This window comes from Podarcis pityusensis, assembly GCF_964106645.2.
Source record: "Podarcis pityusensis genome assembly, chromosome: 5".
Lineage (NCBI taxonomy): Eukaryota > Metazoa > Chordata > Lepidosauria > Squamata > Lacertidae > Podarcis > Podarcis pityusensis.
The window spans coordinates 14,914,371-14,940,418 of NC_138032.1; the positions used below are offsets into that span (position 1 = coordinate 14,914,371).

Genomic DNA, 26,048 nt, shown 5'->3' on the forward strand with positions numbered 1-26,048 from the left:
AGTAATTTCTTGTCCTGAATTGTTCCTGTATTGATGCTCACTTTTTGACTCCAATTAGTTACTTTTTGGTCCAAATTGTCAATTTTAAAAGAAGTGTCATCTATCTTCTTATGGAGCTGTTCCAGCGAATAGCTTATCTTACATAATACCGTCACAATGGTTTCTCCTATCAACATGTTGAGTGGTCCAAGGTCAAACTCTAGTTCTCACACTTACTTATCATACAGCTGGTGCAGTCCTGTGACAGTTTCAAAAACTCCCTCTAGAGGGAAACAGTCTCCACTTGTATCAATCCTTTCAAGCACAATTCAGACCATAAAAATAGTTTCACTTTCCAGTTACTTTTCCTCTTTTTTAAACGCAGAAGAGGACAATGGAAACAGTATCTTCCTCTTATATAACTAGTTGTCAAAAATGTTTTGTTCACAGTCAATGAACTCTCCCAAAAATTCCCTTTTTCTGGCAGCCCTTTTCCAGGTTCGGAGCAGTGATAATTTGATTTTTCACTCCCTCCTGCAGGCTTGCTAAGTCCAAAATCCCCCCCCCCCTCCTGCTTCCAGGGGGGTTTTTGTAACTTTAACCGATGAAAATTCAATCCTTTGCCAAAAGCTTCCACAGCTTCCAAAGACTTTAGCTTATAACGGCTTTGCTTAAATCTATTTACAAAAAAGGGGAAGGCGGACTTCCTGTTTAAAACCTTCCCCTTTTCGGTGCCAAATTAAATTATTTGAAGATCCAATTTTGCGTTCTACTCACGGGTAGTTGTTTAAAGTCCAATTGTCCACAGGAAAAAGTCAGCGCTCTCCGGCAACAGCAATGCGGCTTCACTCCGCGAAAAAAGCAGTCAATTCGAAGCACCGCGCCATTCACCCCACGTCGCTCCGGATCCCCGAAACCGGGTTTCCCCGCGAGTAGGGGAGGCGCAAAGATGCCAGCCGAATCCCAAGTTCACAAGCTTCTCCCGCTTGTGATTTCAGTGGGTCTCCGCCTTTGCCGTGGCGGTCAGACCCTGGTTTTCGCGGAGCTAGTTCCTCCCGATAGGAGGAGCTCCGCCATTGCCGGAGGTGCCAACCCGGAAGTCTCCACCCAAACAGTCTTTAGTGCATTGTGGATTTTTGAGGAGACATATACTGAGATATTTTGTGAGCACCATAGGCGGTTCTGGCGGGTGCCACATTGGTAACCTTTCTGCCATGATTGGTTAGAGTGCGTCCCACGCATTTCCTCTTTCCTTCTCTTGTGTGCTTATAATTCAACAGTTCTGGGCTTTCTTAAACCAAACTTTCCATTTACATCCAGACGGTGAAACTATTATGAAGCCAGGAGGATTCGTATCCCGGTTTATAGTTCAAGATTTAAAGCTTAAGTTTCCTGGTTGGGATTAATGGGACAGTGTGGTTTAAGAAGCCCTGGAAATATTAAATTATGGTGCAAGAGAGAGGGGAGGAAGGAGCAGAGGAGTTGGGGTGTAGTCCCAAACACTCATTCTCAGTATAATAAAAACAGGCTTTATTAGACCAAGAACATTATGTCTGGACTGGGCCAACATCTGTTTAGTGGCCAGTTCTTCAATAATTGCGTACAGATTCCTCGACATCAATTTTCTCTGCCTTTCTGTATATCTGAAGTAAAATATGCATCTGAACGTGTGTGTGTTTCACATGCCCTGCTTTGGGATTGTTATTATTTTTAAAAAGCGGAATATGCTTTTTTGAAATAAAATAGAACCCCAGATTCATTAGCCTTTCTCATGAGGCAGGTGCTCCAATCCTTAATAATTTTGGCTGCTCTTTTTCGAACCCTTTCCTGCTCGTAATTGCCTTTTGCCTTTGCAGGAAGATTAACTGACAGCCTGTTTGGGTTTTTACATTTCAAAGAGTTATTCCTTTGTTATTGAAAGAGGATCACATTGGATTACATAGCTTCATAGCAATTGTGACCCCCCCTTCCCAGTCTGTGGGGCCCTCCCCATAACTCTGCAGCTCTAATAGCAGGAAGAACATAAAAATTGGTGTCTGAAAGGCCTAAATCTTCTAAGCTTAGGAGATCAGGTACTTAATTTAGACAATGCAGATCAAACTTTGAGCATTAAGTTAGCCAAGAACTTGTTCTGGCCTAGCAGTAGCTCCATCAGACAGTTCCCAATTTGCTACAGGTTCAGCTAATGTGCATTTCTTAAAGGGTGTTTTTGTGATTGTTTCTTTCAGAGCGATTTGTGGTCTTTGGGGATAACAGCCATCGAGATGGCAGAAGGAGCTCCTCGTGAGTACAACCCAATTTCACACTTTAGCATAACTTGGATTGCTGCTTGTTAAGGTTCATTATGCGCTATCATCATGTCCAGTCCTGCGGTGATAAATTGTATATAGGCGATCACCAAGTAGAGCGTTGAAATGAGATAGATATGGAATTCATAGGATAGGATTCATAGGACCCTTCAGGGTCCCTCCCAACTCTATGATTCTAAGTATTTTTCAAAGTATTCGCTTTATTTATTTATTTAATATGGCTTTAAATTTGTTTAAAATGCTTTTTTGTTTTTAGATGTTTCTAACCTATTTTAAATGTTTTATTTTATTTAATCACAGAACTGTTTGCCATCCTGAGCTCCTTTGGGAGAAAGGCAGGCATATATATATATTCACACTGTATGTATATATATACTGTATATACTGTGTGTGTATATATATATATATATATATATATATATACTGTGTGTATATATATATATATATATATATATATATGTATGTATGTATGTATACACACACACACACTGTATTTTTTGCTGTATAAGACTCACTTTTTCCCTCCTAAAAAGTATGGGGAAATGTGTGCGCGTCTTATGGAGCGAATGCAGGCTGCGCAGCTATCCCAGAAGCCAGAACAGCAAGAGGGATTGCTGCTTTCACTGCGCAGCTATCCCTCTTGCTGTTCTGGCTTCTGAGATTCAGAATATTTTTTTTCTTGTTTTCCTCCTCCAAAAACCTGTGGTCTGGTGCGTCTTATAGAGCGAAAAATACGGTATAATATCACAAGAAATAAAAGCCCGAGATGCCTTCACACTTAAGCTTGGTTCCAAGAAATGGAATGCCTGGTGGGGAAAGAGAAAACAGAGGGGTGGGGTTGTCCGGTTGCAAGTTCTCAGCAAAGTACAACGGGTTCTGTGGGAGAAAATAAAATTCATTCTGGAACATGGCTGAAAGAGAAACTGTGCTGTAAGGTTAAGCCTGCAGCTCTTAGCAGGAGTCACGCATAGCACTGTGTTCTCACTGGGAGAGCAGAGCAGGCGTTAAAGCCCATTGACAAACTCAACAGGTTCAGCTTCCTGTGCCTGATGTGGTTGTAGAGAGAACACCAAAAGGATTTCAATAAAGCACTGAATGTCTTTGGTAGAATGTTCTATGTACTGTATTATGTTTTGTACTGTACCTGATGCCTTCTATTTTGGGGGTTTTTTCCCAGCCCTTTGTGACATGCATCCCATGAGAGCTTTATTCCTCATTCCTCGGAATCCAGCCCCCAGGTTGAAATCAAAGAAATGGTGAGTGTGCCCGCCTACCGCTCTCCACATATGAGCTTGATTTGCATGCTGGAAGGAGCCATTGTATTTTATTTATGTTCCGGGCACTGCAAAAACAAGACAAAGCCCACCTCTGCAAGAAATGAGGTGTGATTTTGTCCTTATTAAAAACGGATGGTAAATTGTGTGTGCAGAAATTGGACAACTTTGGTGGGGATGACAGGCTTTACAAATTGTAATCATTTGCTCATCAAAGGTATGGGCCGAATTCTATGTGTTAGGGGTGGGAAAACTATAGCCCATCAGCACCAGCCAACAGGTCAGGGATGATGGGATTTGTAGTCTACAAATACTACAAATCCCATCATCATTGGCCTGTTGGCTGGTGCTGATGGGTGTTGGAGGGCAGCATCATCTGGAAAGGTCAAAGGTTCCCTGTCCCTGAGCTAGGCCAGTACTTTTCAGAAGAACAAAGACTGGGGAAGATGAAATCCTAAGGGTACAGAACAACAAAGACTGTATTAATCCAACAAGTTTCACATCAGATTCCATCTTCAAGGACGCTACAGATAACAGCAATGAAGATTTAGATAGTGTAATGCTATTGAAACAATTTATACAATATAATAAAGGCAAAACTAATAGCATTAGAACATCAGCAGAAAGGGAAAAGGTCATCACATTATCTTCAAAAACATTTGGAATCCTTGTGCATATATTAGAATATACAAATACTCCTCAGAAAGAACTAAACAAAAAACTTTAGTAAGACCAAAGAGACCTCCTTTTCCTCCCCCCCCCCACCTTGATCCCAGTCTGGATGAGCATCCCACCCCACTCCAACTGCTATTTTAGTAGATAAAAGCAAAGTACTCATGGCCAATCATATGCTCAGTGTCATGTCTATTTTGGCTCTGAGAGAGAGCTCTGGGATGGAAGAACAATGGGAACCGTGTGATTAAGTGTTGGGTGGTGAGCCTCCCCTTCTACATCAGTGAAAGCAGAGCATGCGAAGGATCCTGCCATCTGTCAGCCTTCTGGTTTTTAGCAAGGCTTACATTCACAGAGGAAAGCAGTGTTTAAACTCTGTTTGTTCAGAGTCCGAGAGATCAGCAGTTCCCTTCTGGACTCTGTGGTTCCAGAGTCCAAGGAGAAGTGGTCTTAAGTGGGTTTAGACCAGCCTGCCTATAGCATGTGAGGGTGTCTGACTCTAAAGCACTGTAGATGGAGATCTCTTGTTAAATATGGAGAAAAATGATATGTTGGCCGCAAAACCCCTTGGGGGCTGAAGATGAAGAAGTTAAGCCAGTGAAATCCACTGATAAGTAGTGGAGGATTTGGAGTCTCACCTGCTGCTGCAAACGGGGGGTGGGGGGTGGGAGCAGAGGGAACGCCAAGGAGAAAAACGCTCCACTCAGTTCTTGTCTTTGCATCTCTGCACCTGCTTTCAAATGGCTTTAATGTGCTTAAAAGCAGCGGATTGTTTTATAACTCGCACTCAGCCTATAATCAAGGCGAAACAGTGATTTCGTTTCATTAAGTGCTAGCATTTCCTCAATGTGCTGTGGAACAATTTTTATTCCTTTATTCTCGCCGTAGTTGTTTTCTTGTGAATCAGTTCTTAGTAAGGCTCAGCAAGTGGGTTGCATGCTATTAGGGGTGGCTTTCGTTCAAGGATCTCGTAACGCTTTGCAAGCACAGTGGTGCCTCACAAGACGAAATTAATCCGTTCCGCGAGTCTCTTCGTCTAGCGGTTTTTTCGTCTTGCGAAGCAACCCTATTAGCGGCTTAGCGGATTAGCGCTATTAGCGGTTTAGCGGCTATTAGAGGCTTAGCGGCTTAGCGGCTAAAAGGCTATTAGCGGCTTAGCGGCTTAGAAAAAGGGGGGGGAGCGAAAAAAATCTCAAGACTCGCAAGACATTTTCGTCTTGCGAATCAAGCCCATAGGGAAATTCATCCTGCGAAGCACATCGAAAAACGGAAAACCCTTTCGTCTAGCGGGTTTTTCGTCTTGCGAGGCATTCGTCTTGCGGGGCACCACTGCATTTTCCCCCTTGAATCTGGGCTCTTTCCCTTTTTTAATATCAGCTGTCAATACATGATTTAATCAAGCCCTGCACTCCTTGATTTCCAGGGGGAAAGCCTTGTTAGTCTCTTTTGTAGTAAAAACGACAGTGTTTTATGGCATCTTAAAGACCAAGGGTTGTATCCAGTGAAGTAATCCTGTTAGTGCAAGGATTTTTGCTTGTGCAATGGAATTTCACCTCCCCCTGCTATTACCACCTGTACCCCAAAACCTGCTCCAGAGGCTTGGGGCATTCCCCATAAAAGATTTGGGGATGGAGTTCACAGGGTGGGACGATGGATGGGAAGTGCCATTGCACAAGTGGAAGTCCTTGTGCGAATGAGAAGACTTCATCTGATACAACTCTTAACACATTTATTGTGGCTTAAGTTCTGATCATCAGATGCACCAGCTGTCATCCCGAATTGCAGATACATGATTGACAGGGTGGGGTGAAATCAGAAGGAAATCAAATGATGGAACTGTGACTAAGGGTCTATTAAGGCAGAGTCGTAGCTACTGGGGGGGGGGGGGCAGGCAGCTAGCCAGGGTTTCTATCCCGGGTGAAACCTCCAGAAGGGCACTATTGATGCTCCCAGTTTGTATCTGTGTGTACACCAACAGACATGGGGGATGCCGAACAGGGTCATTATCCCACATGAAATAAAGCCTAGTTTCACTCTTTGTAGTACATTGTTGCTCAGGGAGTCTGTAATTGTTTGGGTGGGGAGCTGCAGCATGTATCCATGCACACATCCACAGTGCTCCCCAGGGTCCTTGCAGTATGCGGACTCTCCATTCCCCATTCTTCCATGCATGCACATGTCATCAACATCATCGTTCCACTTTTATTCCAAGAAGCCCAAGGTAGCTTTCATCATTTCCTCTTCTTTAAAATCTTAACAGCCACCCTATGATGAAGGCTGCATGAACACAGTCCATTTAAAGCATATGCACGCATGCACACACTCAAATAATCCTGGGGCTGGAGTTTATGCCTCACAGAGCTACAATTCCCAGCACCGTTAATAAACTACAGTTCTATATATATATATATATATATATATATATATATATATATATGCCATGAGTGAGCTCTGTGACCCAGTGTTCTTTTTTTTGCTAACACAATGGGCTAGGATCAGCCTGGTTTTGTAACAGATATATATACCTACTGTCCTATGAAGTATTGAATTTCTTCCCTTTATTTGAGTCTATAACAATAATTTGTCTGTCGCATTATAATTTTGCAGCTGAACGTTTGGCAAATTGGTGTCTGTAGTTAATTTTTCCCTCTGTGCACTCAGGAATATATCTATTATAGATAGGAAAGCATGAGTAAAGCAGAAGCTATTAATCACATGCAGTACACAAGAATGTTTAAAATCCAGCTTGGTGGCAGCTGGGGTTCGCCATCAGCTACTGCACAGCTATATCCATACAATTTTTACATCCCTTAAACATTAACAAGCAGTCAGTTCATAACCAACTGGTATTTACTGAAAAATAAATACCTTATAAAAGTATCTTGTAAAAATGGTGATTAAAACAGACTGAGCTGTGCATGCTTGGGCCCTGCAGATTTTGCACAAAATGTTTGTTTTATGCAAACAGATTATACAAGCTAAAATTGTGTCTCTTGGACAGCTTTGGTCTGTCATGTTTGTAGTCAAATAGCAATAGATTGTCTCTTGATGTTCTAATGGTATCTACATTTTTGAATCATTAGGAACTGTTTATCATTATGGTTGTTTTTCCCCAGAGTGCAGGCGAATCCCTTCCCTGTTTCTCCCACAGTGCCCTTTGAATTTAAGACATACCCTCTTTTCTTCTTTCTGATACACTCTTTAAATGTTCACATAGTAAGTAGGGCTTCAAAGTCTTAGTCCTCCTGTTTGTATCCAGCACTGTCATCCCATTTGTGCAGTAGATTTGTACTTGCGGAATAAAAGTTTTGCAAGGAGAGGTTCATCCCTGCCTAGTTTTGGCGTGAGCGCCATTTTGTTTTGGTGGGGGTGCCATCTTAGTCGACCTGGGTCCCATTGGTATTGTGTGAACGTTTATTTAATACCCCCCACCCGGTAAGGAAGGGATCGAGATGCCTATTAAAAGGAATCCCAGTCCTGCTGTCCCTTCTAAGAGGGTGATTAGAGGTCCGTCTCAGTCACTGCGTTCAGGTTCGACCCCTCAACTTACGCTGGATCGCTTGACTGCCCTTAGACAATACCCAACCAGCCTTTACTCAAAAGGAGCACACAGAAATCAGTATTGAAACTGAGAGGGAACTCTCAATGCAGCGAAACTACTCAAAGCGCTGAACGAAAGCACCCGGAGAGCGACAATCGCAAATTGCCCAAAGTTGTGTTAGATAAAAAACCCCAAAGCTGCAGCCACAGCCAAATTACAGGGACACCAGCCACTGCAAGGGGAGCCGAGTGGGCAGAGATCAATGGGCAGCGGCAAGCTCCGCAACCGGGAGCGCTCAGGGGCTGGAGCCCCTGTGGGGCAAAGCCCCGCTAGAAAGAAGGGAAGGAGAAGGGGGGAGGGAGAGGAGAACTCAAAAGGGGAACAATAAAGAAAGCATTAACGAAAAGGGGAAGAATAATGGAAGGAAACCACCAAGATGATCTGTTGAAGGTAAGTCTCTTGGCTGCACAGAGGACACGCTGTTAGCTTGTTCTGAATTCACGAGCCGAAAGAGGAAGCTCTGGGTCATGTGCATGGATATATATAGGTCCCTCAATTCGTTTAGACTGCGCCAGATTGAACCCAACATCGAGGGACCTACCAATTGGGTGTTGTGGCTAACCAATCCAACCCACAACACAGGAGGTCAGTCTCCAGGTCACACCGCAACATGTGCCCTCTTCTAGGGAGGACATGATAAACCTAAACATCGCCCTGTATAAATATTTTGATAAGGGTTAGCAAGGCAGGAATCATCAAATGTTGGCCATGCAGTAGACATATATTTCATCTCCTGGATGTTTTTGTTAGCCTTTAGAATTACATATTTTTTAAAATAGGAAATGAAAAGTGTTATGTTTACAAACCCAAAGGGGTTAGTAGTTTCACTTAGCCTGAAGTTTCCAAACTCCATTAACTTCTGTCTGAATGATTTCCATGGATTAAGAGGCCTACAAGTAAGGCCCCCCCCAAAAAATGTAGCTCATGGGGTATTTGGGGATGCATGGCAAGAAAATTGTAAAGAATCCCTCAGGGTAAAGAATGCCTCTGGCCACAGGAGTACCTAAAGTTTTTAGGATAAAGAGAGCCATCTACTGACTAAAAGGGGATGATCATAATCTGATAGGTCTAGTAAAACTCCCATTGTGAAACACAGCAATATTGTTTAAACTCAGGCATCTAGCAGAAAGGAAAGAATGAGCATTATGTATAATTACAGAAACAAATATTGTGACTTAAACATTGGTCAGATCTTCTCTCTTTCTTTCTTAGGAGGTCCAGATCGTTTGAACAAAGGATTTTCTTGCTCATTTGTGTGTGAATATCTGTTTGCCACCTATAAATCACAGGTTTACCATCTTGGTAATTTAGGGCTGTCTACATACCATACCATACATTTAAAGCAGATGACTTCACCCCAAAATCCTGGGAACTGTTGTTTACCGCTACAGTTCCCTGGATCCTCAACAACCTATAGTTCCCAGAATTCCTTGGAGGAAGTCATGCCCTTTAAATGCACTTTAAATATATGGTGTGTGCACAGACAAATTAAGGGAGAAATATTGTAGGTTCTCAGTTGTCATAAAGTTTAATGGAGCATTAGGTACTAATGATATAGACATTGTGAGAAAAGTAGCCTGGCTACAGAGGAGTTTGACTGCCCTACGTCCAGGAAGTTGAAAAACACAAGTGGTCATTGAGGCGCCTTTAAACCTGTTTAACATTATCTTTAAATACTGCTTAGAGAAATGCAGTAAAAAAAGTGACAGGCAATCCTTAAGTTTAGTGCAGGGTTACTTTCTATTGAGGAAACAGTGTTATGGATTAAGGTCAGCCTCCTACTTCCAAAATGTAGTGGTAGATGAAAAGTTGGGAGGTGATCACCACCCAAAATTTGTAGACTTTTGCAATTCAGTTTAAGCATAGGCCTTGGAGAAAGGCCAGAACCTGCTCATAAATCCCGCCTGACTTCCATAGATTGTAGCAGGATTTAACACATAACACATTACAGTGGAAAACATTACAGTTGCCCTGGTCAGTTCATTTAAGACTCATTTAAAGCCCTAACCATGTATTAAGTGAATATCCTTGAGTACCATTGAATTGCATCTCTCACTACCCATGCACCCCACACCAACGTGTCCCTAGTAATACAGTGCTGCAGAAAGCAGCTGTTGGAATATTTTTGTATTGTTTGGGGGGAACAGGAAATGCCATAATAAATCACTTGTTTTTCAAACACCTGAGATATGACATCATTACATTAGCACCCCGTCCTTTCACCCAGATGAACCCATATATGGCAGCCAATGCAGGTGATTGACTAGAGAATTTAAGCTTTCATTTGTTTCTCAAATACATGAGCATCTCCATTTCTCTACATGAATATTGGCAGCTTACCATATTTTTCCATGTATAAGACGCCCCCATGTATAAGATGACCCCTATTTTTTTTAACCCAAAATTAAGAAATTAAGTTGTTTAGCTTTTGGGAGGGTGGGGGAAGTCACTTCCGCCAATCGCTCACCTGCCTGCCCACCACTGCCGATCGCTTGCCACAGCCGCTGCCGATCGCACACCTTGCCGTAGCCGCCAATTGTCTGCCCACTTGATGCCACCAACAGCCCACCTGCCCACTTGCCGCAGCTGCCAGTTGCCTGTCACAGCCAATCGCCAGCAGGCCTTGCTGCAGCCACCAATCACCCGCCCAATCGCCGCTGCCAATCTCCTGCTTGCTGCTGCCATTAATTGCACGTCCCCCTCTGCATTCAATATCTGTGTATAAGACGACACCCAATTTTTGCCTATTTTTTTTAAAGCAAAAAGCATCATTGTATACATGGAAAAATACGGTAATTTGTCAACTGCCTTCAGGTAATGTGAGGAGTAAGCTCTGCTCTTTGGTGTGTACATCTCTGGCGACCCATTCACACATGCAGGTAGATGCTCATTAGTGCAGGCATCCAACACACATGTGTACCAACCTGTCGATTAAAATCTGTCTGTTCTTTTCCCCCTGAGGAGTGTGCCAGCAAAACTGGTCTTTTCAGTGAGGAGTGGGCACTTCCTCATTGCTTGTTTAATCTGTTACTGAATTCAGAAGTACTTTCTTTCTTATCCTAATGAGTGTATTTAGATAAGCAGGAACTGTAAATCTGACAGCTTTAGAAGATAACACATTGTTTCATCCTGCAGTACAGTTTGGGTCATATCTGCCAGTTTGAAGCATTAATTTAAGCTAATATTCTTGTTTACCAAAACTGCATGCTGCATCGTAGTCCATCAGAATCTTCCTTTATTGTGAATCCCCAGTAGTCATTTATGTTTTATAACAGGGTAAAATTGATTCTCAGAATGTTTGATAAAAGAATAAGATGCTGAGCAATGAATTCTAAAAATTTCGTAGGATTTGGTTGGGTAGAGTTTGCATGTTTTCAGGGGAAAGAATGAGAACAACAGCCTAAAAGTATTCTAAGAAATAACTATTCCAAAAAGTAACTGATTTTACTGAGAGAGAGATCTGAAATTTTATTTGCGGAAGACAAGTATATTCATTATTGTTATACAAGTATTAGTATTATTAATAATAATTCAGTTTATATCCCCTTTCCCTCTCCAAGGAACCCAGGGCAATAAACACAAACTTAAAGCAATGTCATCAGAAAAATTCTATAAACAGTTTAAAACAATCATATTCTTTTGCACAATTATTTCAGGAACAGTATCTTCCTACCATCAAATACCTGGGTTAATTGGAAAGTTTTAAAATACCTCTTGAAAGCCAATAAAGAAGGAGACAGATGAACCCCACCAGGGAGGGCATTACCACAAGTGAGGACCCACCACTGAGAAGGCCCAATCACAGGTCAATGGCAACCAGGTAGTGCAGCAGCTGGGAGCTGCTGACAAGGCCTCACCTGCCAATTGCAGGGCTTGAGATGGTTGATATGGTTTCTGGTCACAATCGTTCCATGCAACCCCCAATCCAGAGGCAGTATGCCTGTGTGAATACTAGCTTCTGTGGGAAACGATAAAACTTGAAAGTGTAGATGGCGAGAGATTTGCCCTGAATCCTTAGTATGCAGTTATGTGCAATTAGATTATCTAAATTCACCTCACCGTGATTTCAATTCTTAATGATTCCAATGTGTCCTCTGAACCATTTATGTGCCCTGAAGTAAAACATCTAAAGGGGACCCTTGATAAGACTGTTAAATCCAGGGTCTAAGCTTACGTAGCTATACCACTGTCTAAACAAACATTGCCTTCATCTTGTTACCTATACCTTTATCTGCATGTTTTCTTCCCTCCCCCCAAATTATCCAATTTGGGTAGGTCAAAAAAGTTCCAGTCCTTCATTGAAAGCTGCCTGGTAAAGAATCATGGCCAGAGGCCAACCACCGAACAGTTGATGAAGCATCCATTCATTCGAGACCAGCCTAATGAAAGGCAGGTTCGCATCCAGCTCAAGGACCATATTGACAGGACTAAGAAAAAACGTGGAGAGAAAGGTAAGCACAGAAGGTTATTCCAGAACCTAAGCTTTTAGAAATGAGAAGATCATTGTGTTGGTCCATAAAAGTGGTTGCCTATTTCTGTTGACAACAGATTTTTCACATTTTCCGTATGGAAGACGAAGAAACATGAGAAAACGAGGTGTATCCCAGCACTCTGGGCACTCAACACCATCTTCACAGTTTGTTTTCTTCAGGGTCATCCTTAACAGATGTTACCGCTGAAATTCGGTTTTTCAGATGAAAATGAGCCCTTTCATGGAATTAACAAAAATAAAGAGTTCGGAGATACATTAATGGAAGAGAGAATGGAGGGATTCCCAAATGTAATAGAAGATAAGAGAAGATGCATACTCCCCTAGGACCGATGAGAGATGAAAAAGGCACCTACATATTTCCTCAGCAGCAAATAAATACTCTGTGGTCATTGAGGAGCAGTAGGGAGATACAGCTTGGGCTGCCACCTGTCCAGGTTTAAGCGGACACAACTGCATTGATTTTATTGGGGTTTCAACCAGGCCAGGGTATTTTCTACTTCATGTTTAGGCAGTAGGGATTTAAACACAACAGTATATTTAAACAGGAATGGAGACACATGCTAAAATGTAGGCTATCTTTTTAAGTTCATGTGGACAAGCCATGAAATTATCTGGTAATTTGTTATATTATATTGCATTGCAAAAGCACTCTGAATATTTCAGAGAAGCAAACAGAAAGAAAACAAGCTGCCAGACTTGTTACGCCGTACTGTTTAATGCAATAATATTTATTAATGGCTTGGGCTTTCTCAAAGAATAGATTTGATACTGATTGAATGCTGATTGAATAGGCTCATAAAATGAGGAGCTATTTGCAGAAGAAACTTGCTCAATTAATGCATTTCCAACCTACTAACTTCAAAATGTGAATTTATTGATTTTCTATGATGCCAGTAAGAAGTTCTATAAAATATTTTGAATTAACACATCACTGGCCTGGTTCACATGTCATATTAAACCACAGCTTAAAACAAACTACGGATTAATGTGAACAAGAAGCATGCTCCTTCCCTGGTCCTGCTGCACTGCAGACAAAGCAAGCAACAATCTGGCTTGTCATGTGGTCTGAACGAGCCAAACACTGATTTGCTTTGTCTGTGGCACAGCAGAAGCAGGGAGGATTGGCCTAGCAATATTTGAGCGTTGTGCTCTGACATGCTGTTCTTTCACATTAAACCATGGCTTGTTTTAAACTGTGAACTGGGGCAACATTTCTTTGGCTTTTCCATTTCATCATTATTAATTTTTTAGGTGCAAGCATATTAGGGCTGAAGTTATGGGGGAAAGGATAGGGGTCCTTAAAGAAATTCACAAGCCTCAACCCCTGACTTACTCCAGCTTTTGTCAAATCATAGCATCCCCTCTTCCTGTAGTATTCTAAAAACAAAAGCTGTTGGGGGCAGTGAAGAAAAGCAGGCTGCCCCCAGCCCCTGTATACCTGTTGTAGGTCATTTTATCAACTCAATCAAAAGCAGATTCTAGTATAGTGTTAGGATGTGTTTTGTCTTGAAAATGGAGGTTATACCCTAGAATGACAAGTAATTTAATAAATGCAGCTCATTCCCCCATTGATTTTGTTTGCCATTATATTCTGCATTTGGCTTCCTTTCCAGTGTCATAGGAAATGCAGGATAACATCTTAACGGACCTTTTATGTAGACTGGCTAGAAGGAAATGTCAGTGTTAAAGAGTGGTACCTCCGGTTGCGGACAGAATCCATTCCAGAGCTCTGGTTGGATCCCAAGGTTTCCGCAACCGGAGGGGCTACTTCTGCGCAAGATGTAGTGGTTCAGAGCGGTGGACTTGTAATCTGGTGAACCAGGTTCGCTTCCCCGCTCCTCCACATGCAGCTGGTGAGTGACCTTGGGCTAGTCATACTTCTCTGAAGTCTCTCAGCCCCACTCACCTCACAGAGTGTTTGTTGTGGGGGAGGAAGGGAAAGGAGATCGTTAGCCGCTTTGAGACTCCTTAAGGGGAGTGTAAGGCGGGATATCAAGTCCAAACTCCTCCTCTTCTTCTTCTTCTTCTTCTTCTTCTTCTTCTTCTGTGTATGTGCGTGCGGCGAAACACTTCTGGGTTTGCCACTTTCGCAACTCGAAATTAACGTTACCCAATGGTAACGTAAGCCGAGGTGCTACTGTATTATGGTCATAAGAAACTGCTTTATACTGTGTTAATCCGGCAAGCCCCATACTACTGACTCCTTCAGTTAGCTACAAGTATTCAGCATATTGCACGAATCCCTTTACCAGCCCCACTACCAGACATCTTTCCTTAACAGGATTGCTGTGAAGATATCAGTAAGATAATATATGTGATGTGTAATAAATAATAATAAATGTAAAGTATTATTATTTATTGGCGATTGAACCCAGAACCCTTTGCATCCATAACGAAGTTTCAAGTCACATTACATCTTATTTCAGTCCTGTTCCTTATAGGCTATTAAGATGTCATAGGTATATTCAGTATACATACAGTTGGGGTTTTCCCATGATTCCTAGTTATAGCAGGATGGATTTTGTGTGTATTTCAGGCCCAAATGATGGGGTTGCCCATTAACTTTATGCAGCTGGTCATTTCAATACATAGTCAGGGGTCATCATGAAAAACGTAAGAAGGATCTCAGCCCTTAACTTGCCTCAAGAGCTTGAATTCAGTATATTCCTTTGGTCTGCATACTCAACTGAACAGGGCCTGATCATGGAAGGTGGAATGTTTTGAATGCAATCTTCTTAGCAAGGGTTTTTTTTTATCTTTGGTAAAATACAAACTTGTGGGTAGGTTGTGAGGTGTGAAGCCAATTCTTTAAACCATATTGATTCCCCGCCCCTCAGTGCCACAAGTTAAAATGAAAAAGTTTTCTGTTCTCACACCAGAGCCCAGGGGCCTTCATCTAGCAGGGAAAAAAAGTGAATGATTTCTGTAAAGGATGCTGACATTCAATTATATTCCTAGATGAGACTGAATACGAATATAGTGGAAGTGAAGAGGAAGAGGAAGAAAACGACTCTGGAGAACCCAGGTAATGAATAAATTGTTCTTTTCTGACTCTGTGTGCTTAAGACCAGTGGAGTTTAATAGAAAGTTGTGTAGGGCTAGAGTGGGAAGAGACAGAGAAGATACATTGCCCTCAAAAATTGTGGCAGAGTGGGCAGCTCTCCCTAAAATTAGATTACTGCTTGAAAGTGATTCCTTCCTCTTGACTCTCACTCCTCCTATTCCTGACTCAGGTCTGCTATACCAACAAACATCTGGGCATGCTAAGAACCTAGAGGCGCTTCAAGATTGCTGCTAGTTTGAGGGTGGGATTCAGTTGCATACAAGCACATTCAGGTTGTGCGGTTAAAGTGGATTTGGCGCTCTTGCACAACAAACCTGCTCCCTCCCCCCGAAAAAAATTGGACTTTTGTTGTAAGAAAAATGATTGGAAAAAGTACTAGATAGCAATTGCTTTACATGGTGGCATGCATAACCACCGCGCAAACAAATCAGAACGAATGCTCCATAAACATCCAGTGCGATGTAACCTCCCTGAAAATAATTTACAGAGGATACTGGAGCACATCTGTCTGGTCCCATTTAGAAGTTAAGCAGTAAAACAATTTCTGGACTGTACCACTTAAGCCTACGTGTGGAGGCTTGTGAATTCCAGTGTTGCTCCCTGGAAAAGTTTCATACAAACTTCATGCCGTGAAAGACTGGTCTGAATCCTTTGCTGTTTGATATTCTAGCTTTCTACTTGTGAGAAAGATTCTTGCATGGAAGCACTCAACTATGCGAATTGCTGCCTAAAGTGGTACATTCCAGGAAAAGTGTTATCGCTTGAGACCACCACTTACAGAACCTGGGCTTAGGACTGCGCATAGGGAGCCTTGACAATCAGGACTGCAGTTGTGGCTATACAGATATAAATAAGAGGATGCCAGTCTCTGTGGTCTCTGTAAAGTGTGTGACACAGCTGTGGAAGTACAAGGTTCTCAGAATATTCTCCAAATTGACAGTGTTTTAGAAGTTTGTGTTTAAAAGTGAGCTACTGAACACCTCACAGGACCCAATTACTACTGCCCTGGCAGACTTAAATTTGCTCCTGTTTCTCACACTCCTGCTTCCGCTACACGATGCTGTGCTTGGTACGGCTGGGCGATACCAGCTTTCCAACAGCCTGATGTATCGCCAGCCAAACATCGCGGCTTGGTGATATACCGCAATGTTGAAAAAACAAGCTGCATTGGCCTCTGCCCACGAGGCACCTGGGGAAACTGCCCCAGCTCTCACCTCAGGAACTGAGGCAGTTTCACCCAGATGTTCGCGGGCTGGGACAACACAGCTTGCTTGTGCAGCTCAGCTGGGGAGGGGGAAGGTTCCCCCTCCCTAGCTGAGACAGCCCCAGTGTTCCTCCTGCTCACAGGTGACTAGGCAGAGCATTGGGGCTCCTTCTCACTCCCCTCAGCTGAGCAGTTTCACTGAGGCCCCCCCCCCCATGGCTCATGGGAGGCAGTGGGGCTCCTTTAAGTACTCAGCTTAGGTAAGGGCAGTTGCACACTCCTCAGCTGAGCAGTTTAAAGATGCAGAGGGAGGAACAAACTGTATCGGGAGCTTGTTTCTCCCTCTGCATCATATGAGGGCAGAGTGTGATGGCGGTTTCACTCAGTGATATATTGCTGGTGAAGCTGCCACCGCTCCTGAGTCCCTCTGCTAGCAGCGCTGCTGTAGGAAGGTACTCTTTACTCCCTCCAGCGGATGCTGCTAGCAGAGGGACTCAGGAGTGGGGGCAGTTTCACCAGCGATATACCAGTGAGTGAAGCCGACATCGCGGTCTGCTCCTCATACCGGTCCTGGGCTTGACTCTCCGTGTTTTGTATTTCAAACACAAAATTTCCTTGGGGAATAAAATGGTGGAAATGAAACATCAGGATGGTTGTTTCGGTAATGTTGGTTTAGTGATTTACCGCTGAGCAGAGGCTGCGGCCGTTCCCTTAGAGAAGAAGGGGTTATTTCCCCTCTGCTTACATAAAGCCAAGATGGTCATGCACAGTAGATTGGTTTTATATTGTGGGGTTGATGCCTAGAGATGGCGGGAGGCAGATTTCTGCCATTCAAGAACCTCTGTTAGTAGTTGATTCAAACAGTTCAAGAACCACCAGTGTTGTTGAATGCAGATGTGCCCCTGGAATTACATGCCTTTGTCTTTCCCTGTGAAGCTCTATCCTAAACCTTCCTGGAGAGTCAACATTAAGACGGGATTTTCTGAGGCTTCAGCTCGCAAACAAGGAGCGCTCAGAAGCCCTTCGTCGGCAGCAGCTGGAGCAGCAACAACGTGAGAACGAGGAACACAAGCGGCAGTTGTTGGCAGAGCGGCAAAAGAGGATCGAGGAACAGAAAGAACAGAGGCGGAGGTTGGAAGAGGTACTAAATGCGCCTTTGCATGTAGGGCTTTCTAAAAGGCCTCAAAGGCTTCCAGTTTGGGTAATTGCAGGGAAGTGGGCAAATATGTGTTCTCACCTGTTGGATGCTGGTAGATTTTATGTATCCGCACAAACAAACCCAAGTTCTGAGCTTGGAATAGCAAAGGAAGGACCATATAGATGCATAGGTGCTGCAGCAGATGGTGAGGAAGTAGCAGGCATGCCACAAGTTGAATGCAATTTAATAAAGGGCAAGGGCTTGTATTTATCTTCATGATGGCTTTAGAAGTTTATTTTTTAAGCTGTGGCTGCCGTACTGTAACTATCTGGGCTGTAATTTATTAGGTTCATAAACAATTCACAGGCATCAGGGAAAAATTAATATGGCTGCCATAGCCACAAATTCAGCTGCTCAAGCCCAGTTCTTCCAGCAATGAAGGAAAACTGAAGCAGAGACACAGCGGCAGTGGCCCCAATATCCATCCAAGTATTACTCAGTGTAGACTCACTGAAATGAATGGACAGGTCCATTCATTTCAATGGCTCTACTGTGAGTAAATACCACACATAAATTGAACACCATCCATGAATTCTAAGTATTTAACATGGACCATGTTTCTGTCCATCCCATTACTATGTAGTCACAGTACTCTTTATTTCCATATCATTCCCAGTCTAATAAAGCCTGCACAGAGAATACTGTCTGTCCCACTTGCTTGTAAATTAGGCCTCTTTAACTGAATCAAGTGAGCTCTTTGTTCTCTTGAGTGAAGGACATTCTGACAAAGAGTGGCCCATTTGTGGTTACCTTTGTGATGTCCTCATAGCCACTCATATTGAAGTCATCCCATCCCATTAAAAAAAAAGACAATTAGCTATCTGTGCCAAGAGGTCACTGGACAAAGACTTCGAACAAATGGGCTTTCCTGTTACATGGAACCAGTCATTTCGCCCATTATATTCGGTCAAAGTCGCCTTTTGCTCTCTGGGTTTCTAGGCAATGAACAATGAAGCCTGAGGCGAGTAATTTAAACGTGAAAGAATTTCAAGCAGCTGATTTTGTGCTACTTGAGGAAAAGTGAATAGTTCTTTTCCGTGGCTGCTATTATTCAGGGCTAAAAAGAGAAGGCAAAGCATATCTCAAGACAGCAGCATTGTTCAGCCTGGTAAATATATGAGGGCTGTTTCACATACTACTTTGTATTGCCATGATGTTGACCATGACCTACAATAATACACAACATTTCCCGTTCACTCATGGGTCTTCAGCTTTCTGTTCACAGTAGGTAGCCCCTTGGTGCAGGACCCCATATTCCATTTTGAAACTCAGGAGAACTTGGATGCGGTTCATTTAAAAAATAAATAAATCTGTTTTTTATCCAAGTCTCTCAGACCAGCTTACAAACAACCACAGAAAGCAACAATCCCTGCAATAAAAATAAAACCATCATCCGTGCAATGAAAGAGTTAAAATCAGTTGCCTTGAGAAACACAAATTTTTTTTGCTAATTCAGAAAAGCCTTGCTTAAAGATCCTTGAAACTTGGTATTGTTTCTTACCATTCTTTAAAACATGAACCGTGATCAGCCAGAACCACCAATTAAAACGTCGTATACAATACAGTGGTGGTTTTTTTTAAAAAAAATAAAAATCGCACACACGACCACTTTCCCACAGGATGTAATTGGGAAATATTGTTTTGCAACGCCTTTTTTTAAAAAAAGAATGTGATGTTCTGGCCAGTTTTGAAACTCCACTGTTTAGTGTAATATTGCCCAGCCACTAAGGAGTCAGAAACCCCGAATGTACTTGCTTACAGGGTTACAAGGCCTTCAGGATTAAGATCAAGGAGCTCACAGTGGGCAATAAATTTTATAAGACCTCCTTTGCCAGCTATACTGGCCTTCTGGATGCAGGAAGTGTTTGACGCAGCATTTAAAATATGAACCTCAACCTGCGATGTCACAGGTTTTTTCTATCACTCTTTGTTATGGGGTTTAATCTGAGGATTGTTTTTATAGTTTAAAATGTTGGGGGTTTTTGTGCTGTATTGTGACTTGTATTGTGCTAGCTGCCTTGAGTTCCTCAGCAAATAGGCAGGATATAAATTTTAAAAAATTAATACTTTCAAATATTGACCCACAGTAGTGCAAAGAGAAAAGAGATAATGTGTTGCAGGCCGCACAGCAAATGGGGTAAGAAGAAAACAGCGAGTTAAAATGCAGAAACGCTTTCCCATAGCAAATGTAGTGATACGGCCTTCTGGAGTGAGGAAAAATATATGTAAAAGTGGCCCTCGGGATGATAGGGTTTATGCAGCTCTGATCTACTACAAGGAATCTGGTCCTGCCATTGCAATTGGATGCATCTGCCTCCAAAAAGGAGCAGGCGATCCGGAACAACCGGGGGATGGAAGAGGAGATGGGATTAGCTGCCGTCTTGTAATAACACAGCGCTCACTGGCTGTCACGTAGTCAAATGCTCTTTTATGCTGAAGCAAATAATAATAGCCTTTCTCTGCCTGTCTTCCCCCAAGAGGTTTTCATTTGTGAGCTTCATGGCCTTCTGCTTAACAATTTCTTGGTCATTATAGGGGACTTAAGGAGCTGTGGTCACTCTAGCTTGCTTGATGGGGCCTGAGGCTCCTTATACCCCTGAGAGCACCACACATCTTATCCTCATATTCTCCCCACCCATGGCTTAAAGTAGGCTTGGCAACTGGCAGTCTGCAGACTACATTCCACCACTGTCCTGGGTTTCTGTGGCTTTCCTTTGCTTCCTTTACCTCCAGGCTGGAAGCAGCTGGCGTGAGCGTCTTTGCCTGCGGCACTGAAAGAAAAAATCCAAAACAATGTGGTCTGTGCATGATGCTGGGAAATTAATGCTTATGCTCCAGATGATTGGAAAAGTCACCCAAAGCGGCTGCTTTCACAGCTTCCTTCTCAGGCAATGCAGCGCTTTCGAATTCTAAATGTCAAACAGCACCAGATTAATCCAAGCTTCAAGTAGGGAGACAGCAGATAGAGGGCTTTGTGAGTTTCAGGTGTGCTTTTAATGAGGGCTTTCTAGATCACAATAATCATTTCTGGATGGACACCCTGGCTTATGCCTTCTCGGTATTGAAAATTGCTGCAGACACCCTAAAAACAATTCATGCTGCATTTTAGCAAATCAAATTGTTACCTAGCCCAGAACCATAGCACCTTAAAGCTGTTTATATTGTGATAAATGCACAGCCATTGCTCATTCCTTACAAAGAATTCAGATTGCTTTCCTCAAGGAAGCCCTTTTATGGTATATGGCAGCTTTTATGCAATCATGCCACAACATATTGTTGTGTAAGTATTATTCTTTCCCCAAATAGTGAATGGGAGCACTGTCTAGACGCTTTCTTGCTGAGGGTCACGAATACCTGTTGCCTACTGTCCATGCATCACTTGGTGGCTGGTGACAGGCAAGCCATGTCCAGCTTCAGGTGGTATTCAGGCGGAGGTCAACTGCTGAGACTTAACAGGGGCAGTTCCAGAATCACATCATTACAGAGGATTGAAGTCCAAGTAGAGGACTTCAAGAAGTCTAAACACAGGGGCAACCTGAGAAGCAAGGCTTTTAAACCTGAGTTTTCAAAGCCCCACCCACAGCACAGCTACAAGCCATCCATGCTGCTTGCGTATTTGCTCTACTTGCAAGGAATCCTTGTTTCTCAGGTGAGCTGTCTGGCTTCTAGCAGCTGACTGAGGCTGCACCTTTAGGCACCTGTGCTTGCTCGGTCTTAGTGGCCGCTTCTGATTCCAGAAAGGGGCTACCTGTGTTAGGAAGGGAAGACTGCAATTCTATTTTGCCCGAGGCTCATGGAACCCCCGGCCTTCCTCCTTGTCCCTCAAAACAGGCTGTTGCTCTGTGACATTTGCAGGTTGTCCTACAAGGAGAATTCCTTGAGTTTGGCCACAGCACCATAATTCGAGCATCTGGGCTGCAAAGAGTGGACTCTCAGGAGAACTGGAACTGACTAGCCTCAAGGCAAAATCTGGATTTACCATTTGGTGCCATTTCTTCCCTATCACCTTCTCCTCTGCTTTGTCTTGAGGCTTAGGTGGGCTGGCTGCCAAGCTTTAGCTGACCAAAATGCGCCTCAAGACTATACCTTATGAATTAGTCGTCTTCAATTCCCATACAAGTTTACTATCGGGCTGGATAGAGCAAAAACATTCCCCTGCTTTTTGAACAGGTGGAACTGGATGCTGACCGTCACAGTCAGGTGACTTTGTGAGTGTCTAAATAAATAAAATTTGTTAGGGAATAAATGTAAAGCTTCTGGTCACCAGCTTTCAGGTGCTCGTTGTTTACATATAATAGGAAACCTCTGATGACTTAAAACTGATAAAGAGTTTGGTGTGCCTGGAAAAGCTTGATTACAGCATTTTTTTTAAACTAGTTATCTCCCACCCCCGTGCTTTATATCATCTGGCTCCATGCTTCTAGAAACCCTGAGAGAGCTGTCTCAAACTCTGCTTTCAAAGAGTGCAGGGCTGCTTCCTAATGTGATAAGTTACCCCTTAATAAAGTCATGGAGGGAGCCAATATCCTGATGCTCACAGCTGGTGATAAAACCTGTTGTCGTCTTCCAGCAGGCAGTGCAGTCAGCAGAAGAATGGGGTGGATTGGTTCCATGCTAAGCCGGCAATGCATAAGAGTGCTTCACTTGAGGCATCATCCATGAAAAAGTGGTCCGTGGCCCTCAGGTGTTGTTAGCCTCTGAACTCACATCAGCCACAGCCAGCGCGACCAATGGATGGGACTGATAGGAGTTGTAGTCCAGCAATATCTGAAGGGCCACTGGTACATCTTTGTGGCTTAAGGTCTCTAAGCAACATTATCATGTGTCTTGCTCATATATATTCCCCAGCTCCCATGAATTTGTTGTAGAGAAGCAAAAAGCCATCCAGACCCAAAGTTGCTGGCTTAGCATCCGGTAGTATATCTTGCCCTTTCAGCTGGTGTTTTTAGCATCAGCAAATGACTCCTCCAGGAAGCTGGTGGTTTTCTAAAGAGGCTGAATCTGAGCATGACAGTGAAAGGGTCATAGTCAGATGAATAATTTGACAGTCTGGTTGCAGTTGTCTGAAAGCTCTGTAAGTAGTAAATAATTTTCACAAGAGCAGCTCTTCCAGGGTGGATGATGAAGGAGTGCTTGCAGATTTCACGTTTGTGGCGTGCAAGATAGGAAGGGCTGGAACTGAGCAAGTGCAGAGAGAATTGTAGGGGACTGAAAAAAGGGAAGCCTGAAGGAAGAGAAGTTATTTCCTAGTGGAAAGACTTTTGAAATAGAAAACTATGCACTGGTCTATGGCTACGTTCCAACAAATCTAATATGTGTGGTGAAGGAAGGATGCACACAGCAGAGAATTCCTTTGAGGATTTCCCCCTCCATTTCTGAAGGAAAAACCTCTTTATGCTTACATTTTAATATATTAATTGTAAAATGGGTTGCTTTTTCAGCATATGGTGACTATCTCAAAGAAAAGGTCAGCATTCAAGGTTTCCAACCCCCACACCCCTCCTCAAATGTTATTTCTACATTGATCTTGGCAACTCTCTGGAAGTACTCAAGAGACCACTGATAATCCTCAGGTCACAGTTTAACAATCTATGCAGTATAAAGTAAATTAGGTTGAGCTAAAACTGGCTAGCCCATTTAGTGGACTATTTCTTTCCTATGACTAAATGCTATCCTACACACACACACACACACACACCCTTCCACATCTGAAGTCCTGCTTCATCTGCACAGTAAGGAAAAGCAGGGCCTACTTAGTGATGGTGCCACCTCTGTCTTATTTGAACTCCCGTGATGTGTCCATGTAGTTGAACAGATTTGGTGTCACTGAGGACAAACACACCTAACTCAACACTGCCCTCCTTCAGAATTAGATGTGTTTGGCTTCATTGTCTCCCATGGAACCAAATTTACTGTCTCTGCCTCATTGTTACTAGGAAGGAGTGCTATTTTTAAACAGATAGTGACTGCAGAACTCAACCTAGTACAAAAAAGGAAGGTCTTTTAGGAAAACAGCAGCAAACCAGTACCAAAAAAATGTAATAGTTTTGAGGTCTTTTACCAAAAGGTTTGGAAATGCTTGTTCCCAGTTTTTTAGCTTGGTCCCCCCCAAAATAGTTTTGAAAATCCTACTAAGAATACGTGGAAATAAGATTTATGGAAACTGACTTAAATTTCTTGGGTTCAACTATCCCTGTTCTATATAGTTCTATGCAAGGAATTGAGTATCCATGCACTGATTTTTTTAGTGATTGTCGAATTTTTGTTTTTAAAAAGTCAGATTATATTTTCTTTTGCTCATTGCCATATTCCGTTTCCTAATGCTGCAGCCTTATGTTGCTATAAACACTTACTCCTCTCCATTGGTATGATTTACTACATTAGTTAACATCTCAGTGGGGAATTGCATATCACTGATGTACAGGCAGCCCATACCCCATTAGTTCTATAATGAAAGGTGCATTAAAACGGCAAACATGGTTCCAGAAAGGCAGGAGACGTCCCAGCACTAGCAGGGGAGGAGCTGGAAACAGCTCCGTTGTTTCCATGAACTTCTGCGGTGAATGACTGAAGCTTTTGCCTATTCAGTTCTTTCTCTGTTTTATTGTTTGTGAGAGTCAGGGCCGGCCGACCCTTTAGGCAAAGTGAGTTGACTGCCTCAGGCAGCAGGATCCACATGGGCAGCAGATCCAGCCTCCAAGGAATGTATTGGCCACTGCTGTGGTGCCAGTGACAGCTGCGACAAGCTCCTTGGAAGGCGAATCTGCCACCTCCTTGGCAGCCCCCACCCCCAGTGCCGCTTCTACGGTGGCCTCTTTGCAAACAGGAGGAGCTGCTGGTCTCTTCCTACCCTTGCTCCCGATGTAGATCTTTATTCTCTGCTTGTTCCTGATGTGGATAGCTTCACTCAGCTCTTCTTCCCTGGTGGGGGCGGGGTGGGGAGCACCATTTTGTGGCTTGCCTCAGGTGCCAAAATGTCTTGAGCTGGCCCTGCTGAGAATATCAGCCTTTGGTGCCTGAGATCATCTCTCCATGATGGGAGCAGGGAAGCAATATATGCTTCTTTGCACTCAAGTAGTGCAAAAGTGACTTCAGTGCCATTTGGAAAGCATACAGGAAGGAGCATCCTTGGGCCACATAACTCAGTGTCATGTACACTGGCTGGCAACACCTCCAGGGTTTCAGATAGGAGTCTCTCCCTACATAGAGATGTGGGAAAACAGGGCTTCTGCACATGCAGATTACAGTGGTACCTTGGTTTACAACCATAATCCGTTCCGGAGGTCTGGTTGTAAACCAAAACAAGTTGTAACCTAAGGCACACTTTGGCCAATGGGGCCTCCCCCCCCCCCAAAAATGGGTTGTAATCCCAAAAAAAGGGGCATGCACTTCCGGGTTTGATGTGGTTGTAGTTCAAAACTGTTGTAATCCAAAACGGTTGCAAATCAAGGTACCACTGTATAGGCTCTGCTACTCAACTATGACCCTTCCTTAACCCTTCAAGAATACTGATCAGATTTATACATTGAATTATTAAGCAATTGGTTGCGTAATCATCTGCCTCTTAGTCAATTAATCTGCTTAATTTGAAGATATTTGCATATTACCAAAAAGAGACCTCATCAGGTATCTTTTTTATTTTTAGCAAGCTTACAGTTTAAGAAACAAAAGCAGCCTCTCACTGTTGCAAGATAAGGCAAATCAGTAATGCATTCCTTTCCATTACAGTAACACATTGAAACCAGAATATTCTCCAAACAGTCAAATGTGCCTTTAACTCTCAGACTCCAAGACTGAAATTGCTTCTTCCACACAATTAATCTAACAGACTAATTAAAGCTGGCAGCCTGAGCAATGATGGATAGGATATGCAGGCTTTGCTAGAGTCTGCTCTCAGGCCATTACATACGCCCATGAAGATCTCAGCAGAGCTATGCCCAGGGTAGCCTTGGTGAGAGGTAGTATTTTCATGAGGGCGCCGTATTGTGCAGGCCCCACCATCTGATCCCATAAGAAGATTCCCAGTTCACCAGATTGCAGTTCCTTCTTGCTGCTGCTCCTTGTTGCCATTGTCTGCTGCTTTTCTTGGTAGACAGATTGATAAAGCCCTCCTTACTATCAGGTTGTCTCCCCGATCTTGCCTTTCTGCTGTTTTACAGAGCTTTCTCTATGTAACTTAAATATATTGAGCTTTAGTTATATCTACTCTGATCTTCATTTATACTGTGTCTAGTTTAAGCCCAGACACAAGAATG

At 43.1% G+C, this 26,048-nt stretch overlaps 1 protein-coding gene across 8 annotated transcripts in view; it reads left to right on the plus strand.

Moving 5' to 3' along the window:
• TNIK (TRAF2 and NCK interacting kinase) overlaps positions 1–26,048 on the plus strand; it is a 287,935-nt gene that overhangs the window by 184,065 nt on the left and 77,822 nt on the right. For all 8 annotated transcript variants that reach the window (XR_013987026.1, XM_081007748.1, XM_081007749.1 and 5 more), the window contains 5 exons: positions 2,208–2,262; positions 3,466–3,544; positions 12,111–12,286; positions 15,286–15,352; positions 17,532–17,736. Coding sequence is in view for 7 of the 8 variants with exons in the window: in XM_081007748.1 (XP_080863874.1) it covers positions 2,208–2,262; positions 3,466–3,544; positions 12,111–12,286; positions 15,286–15,352; positions 17,532–17,736 (582 nt within the window). In the remaining variant the exon portion in view is untranslated. The remainder of the gene's footprint in view (positions 1–2,207; positions 2,263–3,465; positions 3,545–12,110; positions 12,287–15,285; positions 15,353–17,531; positions 17,737–26,048) is intronic.